Source organism: Panulirus ornatus, chromosome 46 (assembly GCF_036320965.1).
Source record: "Panulirus ornatus isolate Po-2019 chromosome 46, ASM3632096v1, whole genome shotgun sequence".
Classification (NCBI taxonomy): domain Eukaryota; kingdom Metazoa; phylum Arthropoda; class Malacostraca; order Decapoda; family Palinuridae; genus Panulirus; species Panulirus ornatus.
Genome location: NC_092269.1, coordinates 37,609,252 through 37,631,736, shown reverse-complemented (window position 1 = coordinate 37,631,736; position 22,485 = coordinate 37,609,252). Strand labels below are relative to the sequence as shown.

The 22,485-nt window shown below is 43.8% G+C and overlaps 1 protein-coding gene across 3 annotated transcripts in view; it reads left to right on the top strand.

Moving 5' to 3' along the window:
* Window positions 1-22,485, top strand: part of LOC139763242 (uncharacterized) — a 76,153-nt gene that overhangs the window by 14,873 nt on the left and 38,795 nt on the right. For 2 of the 3 annotated variants that reach the window (XM_071689142.1, XM_071689140.1), the window contains exon 1: window positions 18,811-18,842. The exons of the other annotated variant lie outside the window; for it this stretch is intronic. In XM_071689142.1, the coding sequence (XP_071545243.1) occupies window positions 18,826-18,842 (17 nt within the window). In that variant the 5' untranslated portion in view covers window positions 18,811-18,825. Of the gene's footprint in view, window positions 1-18,810; window positions 18,843-22,485 lie in introns of those variants that run through there. 3 annotated transcript variants of the gene reach the window in all.

The window sequence follows — 22,485 nt, the reverse complement described above, 5'->3', positions numbered from 1 at the left end:
ACATTCTTACTGCCGGGTAATGACTGTTTGTTTACATGCTGGTCGTCAGGCGCGGCGTTCGTGCAAGAACATTCCTTTAGCCATCTCCGTTTTTTTGTTATTATTCGTTCTTTTAATATTTTCTTTGTTCTTTATCAATTATTATTTTTTACTCGTGTCTTCTTTAAGTGGCTCTGAGTCGTTTTCTTAGACTTGTTCTCTCATGTCTATGTGATTATTATTATTATTATTATTATTATTATTATTATTATTATTATTATTATTCTATTTATTATATTATTATTATTATTATTATTATTAGTAGTAGTAGTAGTAGTATTAGTGGTGGTAGTAGTAGTAGTAGTGTTGCGCGTGAGTGTATACCACTTCAACACTTGAGTACAACACAAGAAACACACCGCAGGTCAGCTGTTCTGCCCCCCTCCCCCCCTCCCCCACTGCCCTGGCTGTCTGCTCAGAGCCCCCCCCTCCTCCCCCCTCCCACCATATCACTTTCTCTCCTCCTGAGAAGGTATTATGTACCAGCCTCCTCCGAGCTGTGATGTCACACATTCCTCTCCCGTGATTGGCTGCTATTTTGTGGCTGCACACATTCCTTTGACTATGATTGGCCTCTTGTTTTATGGCGTCACAAATTCCTTTACATTGCTTGGGTCTTGTTTTGTGGCCGTCACACATGCCTTTAATCTGATTGGCCCTTGTTTTGTGGCGTCACACATTCGTGTTATTTGCTATTGTTCTGTGACGTAACACATCCATATCCTCTTAGTGGCTCTTGTCTTGTGGCGTCACAGAATCCTCGTCTCGTATTAGCTATTGTTCTGTGACGTCGCACGTTCACCTCCTCTGATTGGCTCTTGTTGGAAAGGAGAGGAGGAAAAAAAAATAGGTGGAGAAAGTCGGGATATGGTCCTCCCCCCCGACTATGGTCGTCGTCCCAGACGTACACATGTATACATACACACCACAGTACCACCCCGTCAGGCCAGACGCACACGTGGTATACATGTGCACCTAAACAACGGCCCGATATGTGGATACATATGTACGTAAACACTACTGAAGGGAGAGTGTTGGTTACACACACACACACACACACACACACACACACACTCATTTCAATGGTGTGGTTGTTAGCCTTGTTGACTATGGTTCACGTGTTGGCCCAGGACGGATTCGAATCCTCGCGCGGCGGCAGTCAGCCCACAGTCAATCCAGATGTTCATCAGTAGGCCTTGAGTTGTTTTGTGTGTGTAAACATATGAAAGACACGATCCATATATACAAGGTTAAGAGACGGGGCAACGCTAGTGTAAACCTCTCCCCTCCACACACACACACACACACACACACACACACACACACACGTCTTCTAAATTAGGTTAAAATGTGAAAATAAAGACGTGTTGGCAACTACGTGTTGTTTATGGAGTAACGAAAGTATTATATAATTTTTAGTTTTATACAATTTATGGAATAGTTAAATCATACCTGTTACTGATGCCCTGAAGTACTGTGCTAATACACCAACAATATTTTGAAGAGAGGAAAAGTGTATCTATGAATATCATAAATCATACGTAAATGACATTGGAGGCAACTCAGATACGGAGAGATGCCGGCTAGGTTGTAATGCTCAGTGAGTGTTACCCCCACTCAGGGAGCATAGTGGACGTGAGGGTGTTGTAAGATGTGGACGCTGGTGGACATGGTTTCGTAAAAACATTTTTCCTCACAATGGAATGTTATATATTTATTTATTTCTCTCATGGAGATATGGAAGATATGGAGAAGTATTGTTCTCTGAAGTTTATGTTTGTGGTTAATGTTTGGATGGGAGAGAGAGAGAGAGAGAGAGAGAGAGAGAGAGAGAGAGAGAGAGAGAGAGAGAGAGAGAGAGAGAGAGAGAGACTGGCAAGACTCTCTCTCTCTCTCTCTCTCTCTCTCTCTCTCTCTCTCTCTCTCTCTCTCTCTCTCTCTCTCTACCAGTTTGATTATTTTAGCTAAGTGTCAGACGCCAGGAAGAATGTTTTTTTTATCCCCATTTTCTAATGGGGGTCACTATGTTATTCTTGGAGAGAGAGAGAGAGAGAGAGAGAGAGAGAGAGAGAGAGAGAGAGAGAGAGAGAGAGAGAGAGAGAGACCCACCCCAAACCCCGTTATCTCGCAACGATTATTTATCCCGTGTCGTCGAAACCTGTGGATCGGCGCGCGCGATCGGCACAGGATTTGGGGTGGAGGGGAGGGGGGGGGGGGGGTAGGGGGGATTTGCATAAGGCGATAAATCATGATCCACCAGACTGTTACCTCCGGCCGGCCGCCGACGACGACGCCACTTTCACTCTCGCCCAGCCCAGCCCAGCCCAGCTCACAGGACAGTCCACGCTTCCTTGTTGCCACCTCGCGTGTGGGTCTCTCTCTCTCTCTCTCTCTCTCTCTCTCTCTCTCTCTCTCTCTCTCATCAGCTTTGACCCCTACCCCATCGTCTACCTCCCTCCCAACCCCCATCACTATCACTTACATCGGGCCCCATTCTTGACCTTGTTCGTGTGTTTACGGTAAAGATCTTTTCTTTGGAAACGGGGCCCATTGGCAGGGACGGGGGCCCATTGACAGGGACGGGGGCCCATTGACAGGGACGGGGGCCCATTGACAGGGACGGGGCCCATTGACAGGGACGGGGGCCCATTGACAGGGATGGGGGCCCATTGGCAGGTACGGGGCCCATTGGCAGGACGGGGCCCATTGATAGGGACATAACCTCCTGGTAATTTTTGAAGGTTCCCCATTTGGCTGGGATATTATGATTCTGTGTGGGATAAGCCCTCTCGTCATTGTCCATGTCTGGCCATATTAATTAAACCATTTCCATCATCTCGTTTCTCCCACGTATACGCAGTTATCCTCCACCAATCATCTCCCTCAGTTCCTCAAACTAGTCCTCTAACAATCCCTTTACCAATCCCCTTACCAATCCTTCAGACAGGTTCAGGGTAAGGAGAAAGGGATCAGATTCACAAAACTGTGCCGACCCGGGATCAGAGGGCAGTGTAAGATATGTAAATGCCATTCCACAAGAATTGCAGAGTTTTATTTTCCCTCTGCCCAAGAATGCCTCTGGGATTTGGGTCTCCTGGGGGGGGGGGGGGAAATGATTCTGGTTGTATTTTGAATGTTGAATTTTGTGGCGTGTCTTGATGTGCCACACATATTTAGGCTACGTGGTTAGCCCCACATACTGATGTGCTGGAGGGAGTGTGGTGGCTGGGGAGGAGCCTTCAGCTGTACTATCCTGTCTCCGTCTACAGTGGTGGCTGGGGAGGAGCCTTGAGCTGTACTATCCTGTCTCCATCTATAGTGGTGGGTGGGGGAGGAGCCTTCTTCTGTACTGTCCTGTCTCCATCTATAGTGGTGGGTGGGGGAGGAGCCTTCTTCTGTACTGTCCTGTCTCCATCTATAGTGGTAGGTGAGGGAGGAGCCTTCTGCTGTACTGTCCTGTCTCCATCTATAGTGGTAGGTGAGGGAGGAGCCTTCTGCTGTACTGTCCTGTCTCCATCTATAGTGGTGGGTGGGGAGGAGCCTTCTGCTGTACTGTCCTGTCTCCATCTATAGTGGTAGGTGAGGGAGGAGCCTTCTGCTGTACTGTCCTGTCTCCATCTACAGTGGTGGGTGGGGAGGAGCCTTCTTCTGTACTGTCCTGTCTCCATCTATAGTGGTAGGTGAGGGAGGAGCCTTCTGCTGTTCTATCCTGTCTCCGTCTATAGTAGTAGGTGAGGGAGGAGCCTTCTGCTGTACTGTCCTGTCTCCATCCATAGTGATGGGTGGGGGAGGAGCCCTCTGCTATCCTAGCCTGTCTCTGCTTATATAGAATAGGAATGTATGATACTATAACTATCCTCCAGCAGGTGACTCTGTCATAGACCATCAGGGTCTTATGTTATCCCTCTCCCCCACAACCTTTTGTATGGTCCCGCAGCCAGAGGGAAGATCGTCGTCTTCGAAGCCTCACATTAGCATGGGTGCTTCATTCCCACTTAGTCCTCTCCCATGTCCTTCTTTCCCGTTTAGTCCTTTCCCATTCGCTACCTTCATTAAATCCACTTACCTACATTCCTCTCCCACTGAATCCTGATTCCCTTATCCTTTCCTGAGCTCCATCCACAGATCAGAAAACGGGGATTGGTTAGTTGCTGGTGACGAATGAGACTGAGGTTCGCTATGATCTGAATCTTTTTTGTTCGTTCGCTTGATTCGTTCCAACTGATTCGTCCGGTTCGTGAAGACGAAGACTTCCTATGGTAGGAAGTAGCTCGTCGGTTCATTACGAAGCTTCGTCCTATTGTATGAGATGAACCATCTTACTTCTCTGAGGTTCTCCTGGTGTACAGGCATATGTGACGGTCCTGCCGGTGTACCGGGCCGCCCCCGGTACATGTACCAAGGGCAGCTTTCCTTGACCATAACTCCTCCCCTCCCCACCGCCATCTCTCCAGGCGAATTCAACGCTTCGCTGGATTAATTGGATGACCTCATTTCCTCGGCCAGGCCATGGGAAGTGAGGTCACCGGCGCAGAGTAGGTCAACAGGTGTGTGACCTCATGTGTTCCACACGCCCACTTCCCTTGGCACTCCGCAACCCCCCCTCCCCCCTTTTACCCCCTTAAGGGTGTTTTCCTATTCTGAATTTAGGTCTATATTCTCAGGGTCATGAGTGATGCTTAGGGCCAATTATCCTACACTGATCATCAGTGTCTCGATGATTGTGGTATAATTGTTATAATTTCTCTTTTTCCTCCCTCCAGGTATGTGGTTGTGGAGTGTTGTTGTCGGGTACAACAAGAGAGGTGGGCTGCCTGTTGTAAGTACCCGTTGTTGTTGTTGTTGTTGTTCTTGTTGTTGTTGTTGTTGTTGTACCTCTTGTGAACACCTTTTGTTGCACTCGTTTGATTATCAGGTGATACAGGTGTTGTGAGTCATTTTGTGTCATCTTGTAAGCTGTTTCTTTTCAGTCTCATTCCTCCTCTTCTTCCTTCTCCTTCTCCTCTTCCTCCTCCTTATCCTCCTCCTTTTCATCCTCCTCCTCCTCCTCCTCCCCCTCACAGTCCTCTTTCTACGTCTGACAGGAGATATGTAAACAAACGGAAGGTGCTGTTGTATACAATGCTTTCTTCGCTTCCCCCATTAGTCTCCGTGGTCTTAAAGACGAAATTCTCGTGCAGTTCGAATTACTAAACAAACAGTGTATAATGAAGGTGTATAAATGTTATTACATATATGTAATCAATGTTCTTCTAAAATTGGCATGGAACATATCAGATGATATGTACGTCTCGCCAGAGCCAGTCCAAGATTACTCATTTCACAATCGAAAATGATCAAGATGTTATTATTATAAGATACTGTAAATGTAATGCCTTGAATTAGTTATTTTTTTCTTTCTCTTTTAGTCATATGATTTCAGTTGACAAGGCGTCTGCGTGGGAGAACAAACCGTAATTGTCACAGCGCTGGCCTCATCAGCTGATCGAATGAAAACAAAGCGTTTGTTTACATTCAATCAGCTGATTGCACCTCACAATGGAGGCTAGACATTAAAAGATTATTTTTTTTCTTCTTGCTAATGGCATGATGAGCAACATTCTCTTCTTATTTAGGTCATATTTTCCTCCTTTTAAAAATGAATCATGCTGAAACGAGAGATTGGGAGACTGTATGCAGATTTTCACACTTGCTAAGTATATTGTAATTTGAGGCATTTGAGACGTGTTGGCGTATTTGTTGGTTTTTTCATTTATGATTATTGGTGTTATCAGGAAATATTGAAGAATATAAATGAAAAACCATCGTGATATATATATTTTTTGTTATTATACTTTGTCCACATCTTGATATATATATATATATATTCATTTTTGATTGCCGTTTCACACGTTAGCGCCAGGAACAGACGAAGAAAGGCCACATCCGCTCACAACCATTCTCTAGCTCTCATGTGTAATGCACCGAAACCACAGCTTCCTATCCACCACCAGGCCCCCAGCGACCTCTCTATGTTTTACCCCGGACGCTTCACATGCCCTGGTTCAGTCCCTTGACAGCACGTCGATCCCAGTATAACACATCGTTCCATTTCGCTCTATCCTGTATATATATATATATATATATATATATATATATATATATATATATATATATATATATATATATATATATTGCCAGTCGTGGATTCTTGCGTATTCTTCACATTCTAAATGTGTTACTTGCTGTGACTCCACACTTTGTGACTACCAGGTGGTGGTGTAAACCTTTCCTTTCTCAGAAACTCTCTCTCTCTCTCTCTCTCTCTCTCTCTCTCTCTCTCTCTCTCTCTCTCTCTCTCTCTCTACTTTTCCTTGACTTTCGAGATGAATTCAAACGTTAGAGCAATATATATATATATATATATATATATATATATATATATATATATATATATATATATATATATATATATATATATTCGTTTTTTAGGATATTCAAATCAGGAGGAGTGAATGTGTTTGCTTTCCCATATAAAGTGTGGTAATTGAGGGTGAAAGTCCTGAAACATCATAGGGGATTCACGCCCGTGGATCCCGAGGGTGTGGCTGGACGGTGGTCTAACACTGTTTTGGAGACACTTCCCCTTCCCCCTGTACGTGTGAGGCCTAACACGAGATGGTTTGGCACGGGAAGAAGAGGGATAGTGAGTGAGGGTGTCGGAGCCTCTCTCTCTCTCTCTCTCTCTCTCCACACACACGAACCTGGAGGTGTGGGGGGGTGGGTGGGTGTCCGCCAGACCACAAAGGGCCTTACACTTTCTACACCTCTCTTGCTTTGGTTATTTTTGTTGGAGATGAAAGTAAAGTGACTCTGCCGTTCCCGCAGCTAATGGTTTACCTAATGATGGGTTTACCAAATACAGGGTTTACTTCAGGATCGGCTCTTACAAAGTGTACGTGGTTTACTGAGAACAGCGGCTGGTAAACTTTAAAAGTTTAGTCTGTAGTGGGTTTACAAGTTAAGAAAAGGGTTTATCTGAAATATTCCTGAGCAGGCGCTTGGTTTACAATGAAGAGAGGTTTACGTAAATGCGGTTTGCTGAAGAACCATCAAACTTTGAGTTTACAAAAAAAATACAGGTAGCAAGTACAGGATATACCTGTTTACACGTTTTACGTAACGTGGTTAACCTCAGAGAGAGAGAGAGAGAGAGAGAGAGAGAGAGAGAGAGAGAGAGTCTCTTTAAACAATGTGTCTTTGTTTTCCTTTTGGCATATTAAGTGGTTAAGGTTTTGGATATATCGTTCAGCTTCTTATGTTTTTGGACAAGCTTATATATATATATATATATATATATATATATATATATATATATATATATATATATATATATATATATATATATATATGTGTGTGTGTGTGTGTGTGTGTGTGTGTGTAGGTGTGTGTGTGTGTAGACTCAGTTTCCCCGATTTTTCCAATATACGGAAAACATCCAGTATCCAGGTTTCATACATGTAGTTTGGTAACAAAATATATGTATTTTTTCACGACTTCTTCCTTGTCATGACTGTCAGAATTACATGACATGACAGCCGCCCCGGAGGCCAATATACTTCTTAGTCATGCAAAAAAAAAAAAATTTGTTTTTATATTTTCTTCTTCACACCGGTAGAGAAAACGTGGTGTTCAATGGGGTTTTCATAATCTAGATAGATGGAGAATGGATGGTACAGCAGAAGGCTCCTCCCCCACCCACCACTATAGATGGAGACAGGACAGTACAGCAGAAGGCTCCTCCCCCACACACTACTTCCTCAGGCAAAACAGTCAACAAGGCAGTAACTGCCAAGAAAAGTAGTGTCCCACAGAGAATATATTGTGACAAATATATTGATGTTATTATGATATATAAATAGATCACGTATTCCTTGGCAAGGCATATTTATTGATGATCAATACCATTAGAATTTGCGTGTGTCGATGTAAATGTATTTGTAACCCGTAATACTAGTGTTTATCATCTCCAAATCTGATATTCATGATAACTTTTTAGATTTCTTGAGTTAAGTCGGTTCCCTCCCGTGTGGTGGAGTTCAGAAATAGCATAGAAAGTTTTGGTGGGTTTGATGATTTAGAGGTTGTGGGCTGGGGGGTTGGTGGGTGGGTGGAAGGCATGACACAGTGGAGTGTTGGGGGTTGTGTGGCTGGAGGTTGTGGGGTTCCATTGTGTACGATGGAGTGGTGGGGTTGGAGAGAGTTTTTTTTTAAAAAGTTATTGTTCTCTTGTTTGTGTGGTGTTGTATGTGCGTGAGGCTTGAACTGGGGTCATGGTAGGTTAAACACCCTTTTGCACGACCGTATGATCGTCTGGCCCTTTGACCCTTGAGGATCAGGTCAAAGGCCAGCGTATTATAAACATAAGGGTCTTAGTGTCGTGTTCAAGGGTCGAACCATCGCACGCAAGTGGCTGAGATGATACCATCGCAGCAACACACACACACACACACACACACACACACGGACCGAACCGCAGTTATGAGTGCAAGCGATTAGCCTGACCTCGGAACAAGGCCCTTAACGAGGCCATTCATCGGTGCTGCCACCATCTTGATCCCCTATTGGTCGGCCAGTGACACACCGCTCAGACGTCAACAATACAGTGTCGGGAGAGGGGAATTGGCGTGCGTGACCCTGATTTATACGACTCTGCTACACGACCTGGATATACGAGCCTGCTGCATGACCTGGATATATACGTCGGTGTGGTTTAGGCTCCTTTGTTGCCGAGGGAGAGTTGTACACGTGCGTCATATAAACACTTCAGAGAGACAATTGCAGTTAAGGGGTTTTTTGAGGGGGAAAAAGGAGGCGAAATGTGTCCTGTGTGAGTCGAGATCTTTCTAATATAACTCATACTCGAGAGATATGATGGTCGTAATGATACAAATATGTCCGTATTTACGAACGTGTTTTCCCTGCCAATTTTGTCGTCGTCACTAACGACCCCCACCCCTCCCTCCTTCCCCTCCTTCCTCTGACGACCTCATCCTACCATCGCCTTTCTCCAGGAACGAGGCATGCCTCTGTTAACGACCTTTTGTCTCCCTTTTTTGTGGTCGTTCTCTTCCCCCAGCGAATACTTCCTGTGTCAGTGACTTCTCTGAAATCCCCTCTTGTGTCGACCTGATTTTCCAATAAGCTCGTCTCAGCACTACCCCCCTCCCCCCCTCCACCATTTTTATATTTGGGGTGGGTGGGGGTTAGAGGCTTTCCTCATGAACCTTATTGTTGTTTTTTATTTATATTTTTTAGTTATTGACACAGTAGAATATTGATATAAGTAGTAGTCGTAGTAGTAGGGGAGCAAGAATACTTCCCACACATTCCCCGCGTGTCGTAGAAGGCGACTAAAGGGGACGGGAGCAGGGGGAGGGAGGGCTGGAAACCCTCCCCTCCTTGTATTTTGACTTTCTAAAAGGGGAAAAAGAAGATATATATATATATATATATATATATATATATATATATATATATATATATATATATATATATATATATATCACATCGAAGCAATATAGACTATTAAATTTGCAGCCTACTGACATTTCATAACCTGTTCCTTCTTGATGCGTTGGCATTATAGAGTTTAATAGACCAAAATGGGCATTAAGAATGTGTGTCAACTCGGGTTAAGGTGAAATGAAAGGTTCAACGCGTATGGCAAAAATGGCATCATAATATATTATTGGTCAATATTTACATTATAGTTTAGCCGTAATTAATACGTTGTCATCATGTCGAGCAAGATTTTTTTTCAAATTGATTGACCCAGATTTATTCTTTGATAGTGTGAATTCATATTTTTATGGAAAAAAAAATTATATTTTTCTCGCCTTATTCATACAGACACCAGCCATTTTACCCCCACCCCCTCATCTTCATGTTGAGGAAATGAAACTTCATTTCCACTCGTCATGTTACACTTAAGATGCCGGATGTTGCAATACCGCCAACGGAAAGGCATACGTAATGTCATGACGAGACACAGCCGTCTTGGCTCTAGTAATAGGCGACTGACGGAAGATCGGCCGGAAATCTCTCACAAACTGTGTCGGGAGAACGGTTGGCATTGTTTACCTAACCAACACAGTTCTAGATAGATATACGATTGAGATATATTCTTGGAAATTTGTTTCGTCCGTTTCCTTGCGCTACCTCGCTAACACGGGAGACAGCGACAAAGTATAATAATAGAATATATATATATATATATATATATATATATATATATATATATATATATATATATATATATATATATATCTGTATTTGGAAAAAAGAATTCATCTGTCGTATTGTGGAATGCAATATTTTAACTACGTCATATTCCAAGAGATACTGGCTTTTTTTAAGTATTCCTTTACAGCGTGTTAGATAACTAACTTTTGCTTCAAGAACAGAACAGTCGAAAAATTATTGATACAAGTGAAGACGTACAGATCAGTCGAAAAACTATTTACACTCGAAGTGAGGAAATTGAGTGAAAATGGGATTAATGCGTAAGAAGAAAACGTAATGATCATGTGAGTAGTGAGAGAAAATGGGATTAATGCGTAAAAAGAAAGAGAAAACTTAATGATCATGTGAATAGTGAGAGAAAATGGGATTAATGCGTAAAAAGGAAAAGAAAACATAATGATCATGTGAGTAGTGAGAGAAATTGGGATTAATGCGTAAAAAGAAAAAGAAAACGTAATGATCATGTGAGTAGTAGAAGTTATACCACAGACCGTTCAATACTTTCTCCAAATCTCTCTTCAAAACGTATTCTTTTTTTTTTTTTACTTGTTTATCGGAGAGACAATCTGCCAATTTTCATTGTCCCCGAATTACGACTTGTGTTGGTAAGGTATGAATTCAAAACAGATGACATGACATCTTGGAGCCCGTCCGTACGGTATTAACCGCCGATCGCTCGCGCGTCCGGGACGCAAGATTTTTATTCTTTTAAAACCTCCAAATTTCCCGCCAACACTGAAGGTACTTTTCAGTACACGTATATTTTCTTTTTACCTTTGATTGTTTTTTTTTTTGTTTTCTAATTTCCTTCAATAAGTGAAAGTCTTGGGTATTTTTCAGGGAGATTTTACTCTCAAGGTTTTAGATTTTACGAAGATGTGACGTATTTACGAAGATGTGACGTATTTGTAAAGATGTGACGTATTTGTAAAGATGTGACGTATTTATAAAGATGTGACGTATTTGTTAAGATGTGACGTATTTATAAAGATGTGACGTATTCATAAAGATGTGACGTATTCATAAAGATGTGACGTATTTATAAAGATGTGACGTATTTATAAAGATGTGACGTATTTATAAAGATGTAACGTATTTGCAGAGATGTGACGTATTTGCAGAGATGTGACGTATTTGCAGAGATGTGACGTATTTATAAAGATGTGATGTATTTGCAGAGATGACAGTATGATCTCTGAGGTTACGTCAACACAGCATCGTAGGATCGTGCTCAATGGGTTTATGAAACAAATTCAAACTATTCCCGGGTCGTAGAAATTACGTACTGAACTCTTTTTTTTTTCATTTTGTCTTGTTACATTCGACCTATTTTTGGATGTGGATCATCAGCAGGTAATAGAGTTGTGGCAAAAGCAATTCCAAACGAATGTCAGCTCCCTGAAATTTCTCCCAGTGATATCGGAAAGAAAAATAGACGATTGGTTTGAATCTATATATGGCTCGGCTAATGGCGGCGAGAAAGCTGCTGGAAACCAATGACCAGAGGCATCAGAACCTTTTCTTTTCTCTTATCAATAAGAAAATTAAACGAAAAAAAAAGAAATCGTTGTTTCTCATCAGAGGTTTAAGTACCCGGGGTCATAAAAGTATTATATAGTTACTATTTTGACATATTCTGGTGTTCCGTACAAGAATTAGAAAACCTGAAAATTTAGGGATACTTTCCCCAAAAGAATGCATTCCGGATTTATCTTCATGAACGGGTTCGAATCTTCCCTCCCCCTGCGTAACGTAGACAATAGGCTCGAGTGCGTGTCATGGCAAGTGATGCGATTATGTCGGATGATGCGAACGGAGTCGTTGTGGAATCGGCCGGGCACTGGCCGACAGAGGATCTGGTTTCTTTGGTTATGGCATCTATTATCCAGAGAAAGTGGCGCTATTCTGGATATATATATATATATATATATATATATATATATATATATATATATATATATATATATATATATATATATACACTACCCAGAGAACTGTGAATATAGTACATAAGAGAATAAGATTGTATATCTTAAGCCCAAATATTTATGTCAATTTCACTCTTGTTTATATGTCCCGAAAGTGATATTTGTCATGATTGTGGGACTTTCGAATCTTGAATATCAAGAAATATTTTTCTTTGTCATGGTGGTCGAATTTTGAATAATATTCAGAAATAAGTTGGTTACATAATGAGTATTTTTCCCCAAATAGGTTAGTCACTAGCTTACAAAGGGATTCAAGTTGATGTCTATTGTTTTATATAATTTTCCCAATTACTTTTGTTGTAAGAATTACATCAACATTAAATGGAAGTTTTGGATTACCTTTTTACCCCCTCACGGGTAAGTCTCTAAAAATAACGTCAAAGAAGGGAACAGTGTTTATAGTGGTCCTTAAAGTGGATCCAGAGCAAGGTCAGTGGAGAGGCATTCCACCACAGTGGCGGCGCTGTGGAGAAAGCCCCAGTTATTCCCGGCTCCACAACCACCACCATCTCCACCACCACCACTACTCAGCCCTGACATTACCATAAAAGAAAGCAAGCCTCCCTACCTTGTGAAACTCTCTCTCTCTCTCTCTCTCTCTCTCTCTCTCTCTCTCTCTCTCTCTCTCTCTCTCTCTCTCTCTCAACAAGTTGACTATTTTTTTTTGGGGGGGTGGATGGTGAGAGGGACGATTCCTGGTGCTGAGGCTAGGAGTGAGGGAGAATGGGATAGGTCAGAGGACGTATGGGAGCTGGGAGGGGATAGGATAGACGAGTCTATCCTATTTGACCCATTTCTTTTTTTTTTCTTCCTGTGGTCGATATTGGTCGCCCCCGGCGGCGTCGACTCATATCGACCGGGGTCTGGTCGTGGTCATCCAACCACCCCCTGACTATGTAGGGGAAATATACGGGGGGTTTAGAGTAGGGGAGGGAATAGGGCGATTGATATCAGGGGGTTCAGGGGGGGATATCCTCCCCTGAGCAGGTGGCGGTCCGGCCCATGGAACAGACCAGTTCAGGCATTGGGAGACTTTCTCTCTGGGGGTGAAACTTATTGGTCGTTTTCAGCGGGGGCATCGAAGGTAAGGGGAGGGGGGAGGGGGAGGGGAGGGTTTTGTGGGGGGGGGGAAGAAGTGGTTGTTCGGGGGAGGGAGTGTAGGGGATGGGGGGGGTTGGTTAGTAAGGGAGGAGGAGGGGGGGAGGAGGAATGTATTGCGTAATGGAATAAAGAGTTAGAGAGAGAGAGAGAGAGAGAGAGAGAGAGAGAGAGAGAGAGAGAGAGAGAGAGAGAGAATATAGAGAAAAAAAATTGTGAAAGTCAAATGATTATGGAGGAAATTCTGGGCGGGGGGGTGGGGGTGGGGCGGTCGGGTCGTGGCACAGTGAGGGGGGGTTGTGATGGCATGAAACCCCCCCCCCATCTCCATCCCCCCCTAAAGAAAATAGAGATAATGACGTAGTGTGGGTAAACACAGAAGTATCTGAGAAGTTAAGAGATAATCGAAAGGTTGGCAGACGTCTCTGTCATGTGTTGGAAGGGTCCGATGTGGTGTCAGGGGGTGGAAGTGGTGGTGGTGTTGGTGGCAGAGTGAGGTTGTGAACGTGGACACACACCACCACCCCTCACCCTCCCCCCCTCCCCCTCCCTCCCTCACCCTCGGGTATCAGGGGGGGGGGGGGGGGGGGGGGCTGGCTCTGGCCCGACGCCAAGAGAAACCACAGTGTGTATAGCCAAGCCTCGCCCCTCCTTTTCCTCTCTCCACCCCAGTGGTCGACCCCAGGGGGTAGAGACGTTCTGGGGGAGATCTCCTCTGGGGGATAGAGGCAGTAGCGGAGGAAGATATTCTCTCTGGGGGGAAGAGACCGTTTTGGAGGAATGTCTTCTCAGGGGAAAAGAGACATCATGGAGGAATATCTTATCAGGAGAAAGAGACATCATGGAGGAATATCTTCTTAGGGGAAAGAGACATCATGGAGGAATATCTTATCAGGGGAAGAAACATGTTGGAGGAATATCTTGAAGAGAGGAAAAGACAAGAGGAATATATTTTCAGAGCAGATGATATTTTGAGGAATATCCATAAAGAGAAAGAGACAGTGTGATGAGAAAGATAGTAAACATACCCCGTAGAGCCAAAAAAAAAAAAAAAAACAATATGGATCCCATTTGAAATGATAGAGTTTTTGAGAAGTATATGGTGTCTGATATACCTTTTCCCCACCCGTTAGTCTGGGGGTTCGGGCGCGCCATTTCACAGCGCCCAGGGAGCAGGCCACGTCCTCTGGGCGGGACCACAAGTCAAGAAGTTAAGTGATATCTTTATAGACGTTGATATATATATATATATATATATATATATATATATATATATATATATATATATATATATATATATATAAAAGAACAGAAAAAGAAGCTATAGTAATTTGAAAAACTGAAACGAAGTTGAACATATATATAGAGAAAACGTAACAAGTTTGGATTACGCTTGTATAAACAACAGAAAACGAGATGAATCTAATGTAATCGACAGAAAACGAGATGAATCTAATATAATCGACAGAAAACGAGATAAATCTAATGTAGTCGACAGAAAACGAAATAAATCTAATATCGACAGAAAACGAGATAAATCTAATGTAATCGACAGAAAACGAGATGAATCTAATGTAATCGACAGAAAACGATAGTAATCTGCTCTAAACACCAGATTATGACAGCAGCCAGACATCAACCACTGAATACGACATTCATCTCATACCAGCAACAGGAAGCGAGATCATCATGCTGTGAACAACAGAAAATGAGAGTAATCCGGTGTGAGCAATAGAAAACGGGTTGATCTGAAACAAAGAACATCAGTAGAGATCTCGTCATGAATACCGTCTCTTGCATTACCAAGTACCGTGGGTTCGACCCCTCCGTCGCCATCACTTGCTGCCTTGCTCTCCCCTGATGGTTGAGTCGCCATTTTTTTTTCCTTCTGAACCCGCAGTCACCACCAGCTTTGCTTTCATTTGTGCCTGCAGTCTCTCTCTCTCTCTCTCTCTCTCTCTCTCTCTCTCTCTCTCTCTCTCTCTCTCTCTCTCTCTCTCTCTCTCTCTCCAGAGAGAGGAACACTGAATTCTTCCCTCAGATATTTGTAAAGTGTTTCTGGAGTCTTTTGCTGTTGTAGAAAATGGATCGTGGACAGTGTAATATTGACTGTCGTCTGAAAGCAGATGTTAAGGAAAGTCTATCAGCTTCACATAAAAAGCTTATGTGAATGTTTGCAAAAAAAAAAAAAGAGAAAAGGTCTTTTGATATGAGCTGTGAAACACACACGTATTATATCTTCGCTGACGTCAGGTAAGATAGAAAACGTGAAGGTATGTTTGGGTGAGGTGGGGGCGGGGGGTTAGAGACAATCCCTGCGATGATTGACCAGCTGAGAATAATTAGAAGTCACCGTGAAGATATTTCTGAGGTGATCAACACACACACATAGAGTGCGTGGTGTAGCTACGGGTAAGTGCGTTAGAATCTCTCAGGGGCCTTGAGTGTGTGTGTGTGTGTGTGTGTGTGTGTGTGTGTGTGTGTCTGTGTGTGTGGAGGTATGTTGAGTGCGTGCGTACCTTTGGATAGAGTGATGGTGAGGTATGTGGTACTCGTGTTAATGTTATCATTGTGTTTACATGATTTTTTTTCGTTTGTATTTGTTACAGCCCACCAGTTGTGTTCGTTGTTGTCCTTGTTATGGCTAATATTGTTCATTTGTTGTTCAAGAGACAATCTTTTGCTCTAGTTCTGAACTCGTATGGGTAAACTATAATTTGGCTTCAGGGATGAATGGTTTTCTCTTCAGTAAAGTTCTACGAAAACTTCTGTATGGATTACTTTTAAACTTTGTGAAGTGACAGGTGTTATAATGTAGACGACACTTGACGAATATAGGACCACTTGGTCAAAGGTCAAGATCATAGCGCTAGGTCAAAGTTCGAGATGGTAAGACCACCCTTACTAGGAAATATGGACACGTAACTCCCCTTACCTTCCCTTAAGTAGAGAGTAGCTTTTCTACCGTTATTAAACTAAAATAATTTGGATTTATATTAACAATTTTGACTTGAAAATCGAATGTATCCAGGTCATCAACCCCATACCAAGAATGACCTATTTCCACTAAACATACCAGTGAAATAAGTTGGTAAGCGATAGGCTTGGACGATACGGTTTCAGTATTTTCCTTCGCGACATTATTTCACCGACGTATATATATATATATATATATATATATATATATATATATATATATATATATATATATATATATATTGGCGAGAGTTCAAACGTGACGGGGTAGAGGCAACTTAACGAAAGAGGAGAATGGGTTGGGCTATTATATGACGGTCTACTTCCAGGGATGGCAACGAGTTTTGAATGCAAAGGTCAGTGTCTCCAACGGACTATGTTTAATGTCAGGTGCGGGTCGCTGGGCGTGTGACCGGCCGCTCCCGAACCCGACATCACACTGACACTCCCGCCTGGGCCTGGCGCGGCTCTGACCGACTTTCTACACAACAGCTGATCCCGCCTTTTGACTCTTGGGTTATACATCTTTTAAAATGTACCAGTCTCAGGTTACCGAACCCTTCATCTTAATTTGTACGTTTTAAACGCAGAATATCATAATTATTGCAGTTTTGATAATGATTTATATATATTTTTTTATAAATTTTCGCCATGTCTATCCTTACCGAGGTAATAATGATAATTACTTTTAAAACACGTAATTTTCTCAAATTTGACGAAGAGGATGTGCCACATCACAGAAAACGAGTTACATTAGTCCAATAATGGCTACGTATATATATATATATATATATATATATATATATATATATATATATATATATATATATATATATATTCCTATGAGTCCACGGGGAAAATGAAACACGAAAAGTTCCCAAGTGCACTTTCGTGTAATAATCACATCATCAGGGGAGACACAGGAGAGAAATATAACAGTCAGTTGATATACATCGAAGAGACGAAGCTAGGACGCCATTTGATAAACAAATATATATATATATATATATATATATATATATATATATATATATATTAACCTCTCATGAAGCAAGAGATAAGATTTTCCAACTTTAGGGTTGTCATCTTGAGAAACCGTCTGACTCCATGTTAGAATGCAGGTGTGTCGGTCGCTTACCACAACACGAATGAGTTTCTGCTTCCCGCACCCCGAGACCTGACGAGATCTTCCACCAGCGGGAGGAAAAAGAAAAAGTATAGCAAGAATGTTGAGAGAAAATAATGTATTGCCTTTGGATTTTGTGAACGTTCAAGTATTTTCATATGCAGATATTTTTTTTTTATTTATTTATTTATTTACTCCCTTTTATAATCTTACGATAGGAATGTATGTAACCAGTCATATATTTTTTAACTGATTTTTTTTTTTATTTTTAAAATGGTAGTTACGTTACATAGTACTGATTTCAAACTCTAAATACGCTGATACAGAAGGGTACCTATCATATATATATATATATATATATATATATATATATATATATATATATATATATATATATATATATATGATTTTTTTCACCACAACAATGGCTTGTGGGATTTCAGATTCTTGGCTCGATCCCAATCTCACCCTCGCTGAGGTAGGAAATCCAGGTTATTAACTCTCAAAATGAGCCATTTAACCCTAATCCATCTCGGTCGTAAAGAAAACGTGACCAGCCATTTCCTCGGAGGCGACCGTAGTTCACCAGTGGGTCATTGTCTCGTGGGATGTAAAGGAGGCTTGTTTCTAACCCCTCCCGCAGCTAAGGAGGCTTGTTTCTAACCCTTCCCGCAGCTAAGGAGGCTTGTTTCTATCCCCACCCGTGACTCAGGAGGCTTGTTTCTAACCCCAACCGCAGCTAAGGAGGCTTGTTTCTAACCCCTCCTGTAGCTAAGGAGGCTTGTTTCTAACCCCTCCCGTAGATGAGGAGGCTTGTTTCTAACCCCTCCCGTAGCCTGTGGGTCAGAACCATCTTAACTACTGTATGGTTGTTAGGTAGTCTCTCTTCCCAGTGGCAAGGCAAGACCTGGAATGGGCTTTTAAAACACTAAACAACCGATGGATAATTGGGCAGTTGGTGGTTAATCGTGGCTGCCGTGAGATAATTGGTAGTTTGGTAGATAGTCCAACCCATTGCTGCTCATACTGTAATTGTATCTTTATTTGTGAGATAATTGTATTTGTTGTTCACGTACATAACTTTCTAAGTTCAAAGTTAATGTGTCATTTTATAGTTTATATTTTTCATCATATATAGATTTTAGTAGAATTTTACTGTGATTTGGATGTCTATTATTTCATTATAGTTTCCATGTCTATTGTTTGAGAGCATTATTGTTTCTTGATATTAATGATATTGTTTTTCTTTCTTGTAACAGGTAAGGAAGGGGTGACTGGCTTGGCTGTTGGTGGGGGCAAGCGGCACGGGCGGACATGATGATGATGATGAGGTAAGACACATGTGTGGGCAAGATTGGTGTGGGGGTAGTGTGGGGGGTTGTGGCTTGAAATCCTCCAGTCATGAACATTTTGGCGTGCCTCTCTCTCTCTCTCTCTCTCTCTCTCTCTCTCTCTCTCTCTCTCTCTCTCTCTCTCTCTCTCTCTCTCTCTCATATGCACTTTCTTACCCTAAGACCAATTCTCTCCCTCCATCCCTCGCCCCCCAAGAAAAGCACCCCTCACCACCCTTCACCCCCCTTCCCTAAACACCACCCCTCACTCCTCCCAGCCCCCCCCCCTTTCCCTCCACAGTGTACCCCCTCACCACAAACATCCCCACAGAACACATCAGCCACCCCCTCCTCCACACCACTGTTGCCACACCGGTACTCCATCACAACCCTCCAACAGTCTAGTGTTTCAGTTACACGTTAACGTGTAACCTTATATGATGTAGCCCAGGTTGCTCTGCCACGGGTGTATGGTAACACTTTTATTCCAGTGTGTGATGCGTGGTACCATTTTTTTTCTAGTGGTACTGGGGAGGGGGCCATACATTTAAGGGGTACTGGGGGTAATATAGTGGTATACCATATTTCCAGAGGGTATAGGATTGATTTAGATATGTACGTGGATTGCTATGTGGAGAATATGTTGATAGAAAGACTCCAATGCGTTGTGATTGATGGGATAAACTACACCCCCCCCCCCAGAGATATGGAGTTAGATTATATCCCCCGGAGATTGAAGTGCCTAACGTACATGTAGTACAGAAAATGATAAAATTCCATAAATATTTAAAAAAAAAAAAGTAAGAATTGTTCGGTTTTGGAGGATATGGCTAAGTCTGGGCTAACAACCATTGACTCGTAAGTGTCAGGTTTAGGCCTTGTTAACGACCCCGAGTCGATTTTGAATGTACGACGACACGACCCCGAACGTAGTGGTACGACCACCGTGAGTTTGAGGGTACGACTGACGCGTCCAGGGACAGAGTCCCGCCACAGTATGAAAAAGAAGGAAAAAGTTCCAAGTTTGAACCAAAGTTTTGAACGCTGCAGGAAAAAAAATTTCTCTCTCTCTCTCTCTCTCTCTCTCTCTCTCTCTCTCTCTCTCTCCCTGCACACTTGAACTTGGGCGTCCTGTTTGCCCAGCGTCTCCGTTGAAGGATTACGCGTCAACAGAACTGTTGACTCTGGCCGGGTGCGCCAACACCGCTGATGATCCTCCACACAAAAAATTTCTTTTGGACTTGCACATACTTAAAAAAAACCGCGAGGGATGTCAGTTTGACACCCACCCCCCTGGTCCCCCCGTCCATGGACTCGCGCTCTGAACCCATCGGGATCAGAAATGACCCGCTCTCATCTGTACGTGGTAGAACGCGTTGGTTAATTCGTGGGGAAGGTGTTGTTATGTAGTAGTCTTAACAGGGCAGGTGGAGAGAGAGAGAGAGAGAGAGAGAGAGAGAGAGAGAGAGAGAGAGAGAGAGAGAGAGTAATTGTGTCATCATAACCTCGTAGTCTCTGTCTATCTTGCCGTCGCTCTGTACACACACACACCTCACCCCAGCGGTCGGCTGGGCTGGCTTAAGCAGGCCCGGCCCGGCTCGGCCAGGCCTTAGCTACTTTCTTGGACTTCCTCGGACCAAGATAGTGTTACAACCAGTTCCATTAGGGGTGGATTTTGTTTGTTTTTGGCTTCCAGATTGTCGCCCTCCCCCTCTCCGTCATGTAAAGACCTGTAGGGTTGTTCCCACAGGGGGTGAGGGGGTAATAGGACGGTTTAAGCCATGGTTGTTACGAGTTTAGAAGTCGTTAACACTGTTGGGTTTTGATTGACTTGGGATGTTCTCAGGGCTGCCTTCCCAGAGCAAGGTGAGGTGTGGGGGGGGAAGGGGAACCTCCCTCCCTCCCTCCCTCCCGTCCATATCGACCCGGTCGACCAATCCCCGTCCAGGAAAGAAAGTAACGCCGCTTTCTACCAATAGGGTCTCAGGGAAGCTCTACTACCGCCCCCGGGCCAACCAGCGACGTTGTTGATGCTCCCCGTGTTATCCAATAGGAGAACACACACACACACACACACGCGCGCGCGCGGCTTTCGCTTTTCGCTGAACAGATTGTGAGACTGACTCTTGCTCTCGAGAGTCGTCATGGGTGCGGGAGATAGAAAGTGAAACGGGCCAGCCAGCCAGCGTCCCAGACCTGACCTGGGGTAGCGCCAGCGTAACTCGAGCGAACACACCCCCTGACAAGAGGCCGCTAGGAAAATAGATGTTCTGGCCAGATAGATAGATGGATGGATGGATAGATAGAGCCGAGCGAGATGTGATGGTGGTAGAGAGAGACATCCGTTGGATGATAATGGAAGAAATGTTGATATTAGGAGAGTTTTTGGGTTGCCTTGTATTGCAATTTGGGGCAGTTGTTCTGAATTTATATATATAAACTGTTGCGCTAAAGGCATGGGAGAAGGGGAGGTCCCGTTATCCGAAAACGTTAGAATGCTGCATGTTTGCTCGTGTCCCGTTGGCTGGCGTTGGTCGACGCTTGATGCCGCCCGCCGTTACTCAAGCTGTTAACAGGCGGCGGCAACAGGACCTGACGCTACCAGTCTGTTGGACTGTGGAGAAGCAGGTGGCCTCGCCTCACAGACCGGTCTGTGCACAGCCTACCACCCTCCCTCCCCACTACCCTGTACCAGCCAGCAAGCCAGGCAGTCCGTCCTACCTCCTGTTAGTTCACCTCCGCCTGTATCTCCAGAAGGCGCTGGCCCACAAGGGACAAGGGACGGGTGTAAATCACTTTTGTCTTGGGTGAAGGAGAGGTGTCAGTGAGGCCCCTTGTGGTACGACGAGGGTGGAGACAAAAGCACGTTGCCTTGTGGTAGGTAGTACAATGGGCCCGACCCCTGTCCTGTAGGAGGAGTGAGAGAGGCGTCTGAAGCAGGGGAGGTGGTTGGTATGACTTCAGCGCTACACTCGACGGTGAGGTGATGGGGATGACCCGTGCCTGAAGTGCCTAATCCTTCGAGATTTTCGTGTCCCGTAAATTATGGCGAATTAATCGCGCCGTTTCGCGATCGACGGCGCAAGAGAGGTCACGTAGGACTCAGTGGGTCCAGGAAATGGGTCACCAAGATTGGCCCCGCCTGGGTTGCCTAATGAATTGTACGTACAGGTACGCCAAGTTGGGGATCTTTCTTTCCTACTTGGCGTTAACATCATGGACGAGGATTAACGGATTAATAATATGTCGGTGGGGGGGATTACGTCTCAGGATTCCCTGGGGTTACGACAGCGTCGGAGACGAGTTTTAAGAAGGTGGTGGTGGTGAGGAGGCGGGAGGGAAGGTGGTTGAAGGAGCTGTTGTTGTCGAGGTAGCCGGGAGGGAAGGAAGATCAAACCCCGGGTTGGACTCCCGCCAGGAACGGGACCCCCGGCGAGCCTCAACTCTCACTGGTCACCTCGCCCGCTGACCTCCTCCTCCCCCCCTACGTCCTACAGGAGGAGGTGGTCAGGGGTCACGGTGGGATGGGGGACGAGCGGGTTTTCTGAGGAACTGGCTCGGTGTCTTCATGTAGGTGGGAGGGTGTCGCAAAACCCCAATTTTTAATCTTTTTATTCTCTTCCAAAAAGCCCGATTTTTATCT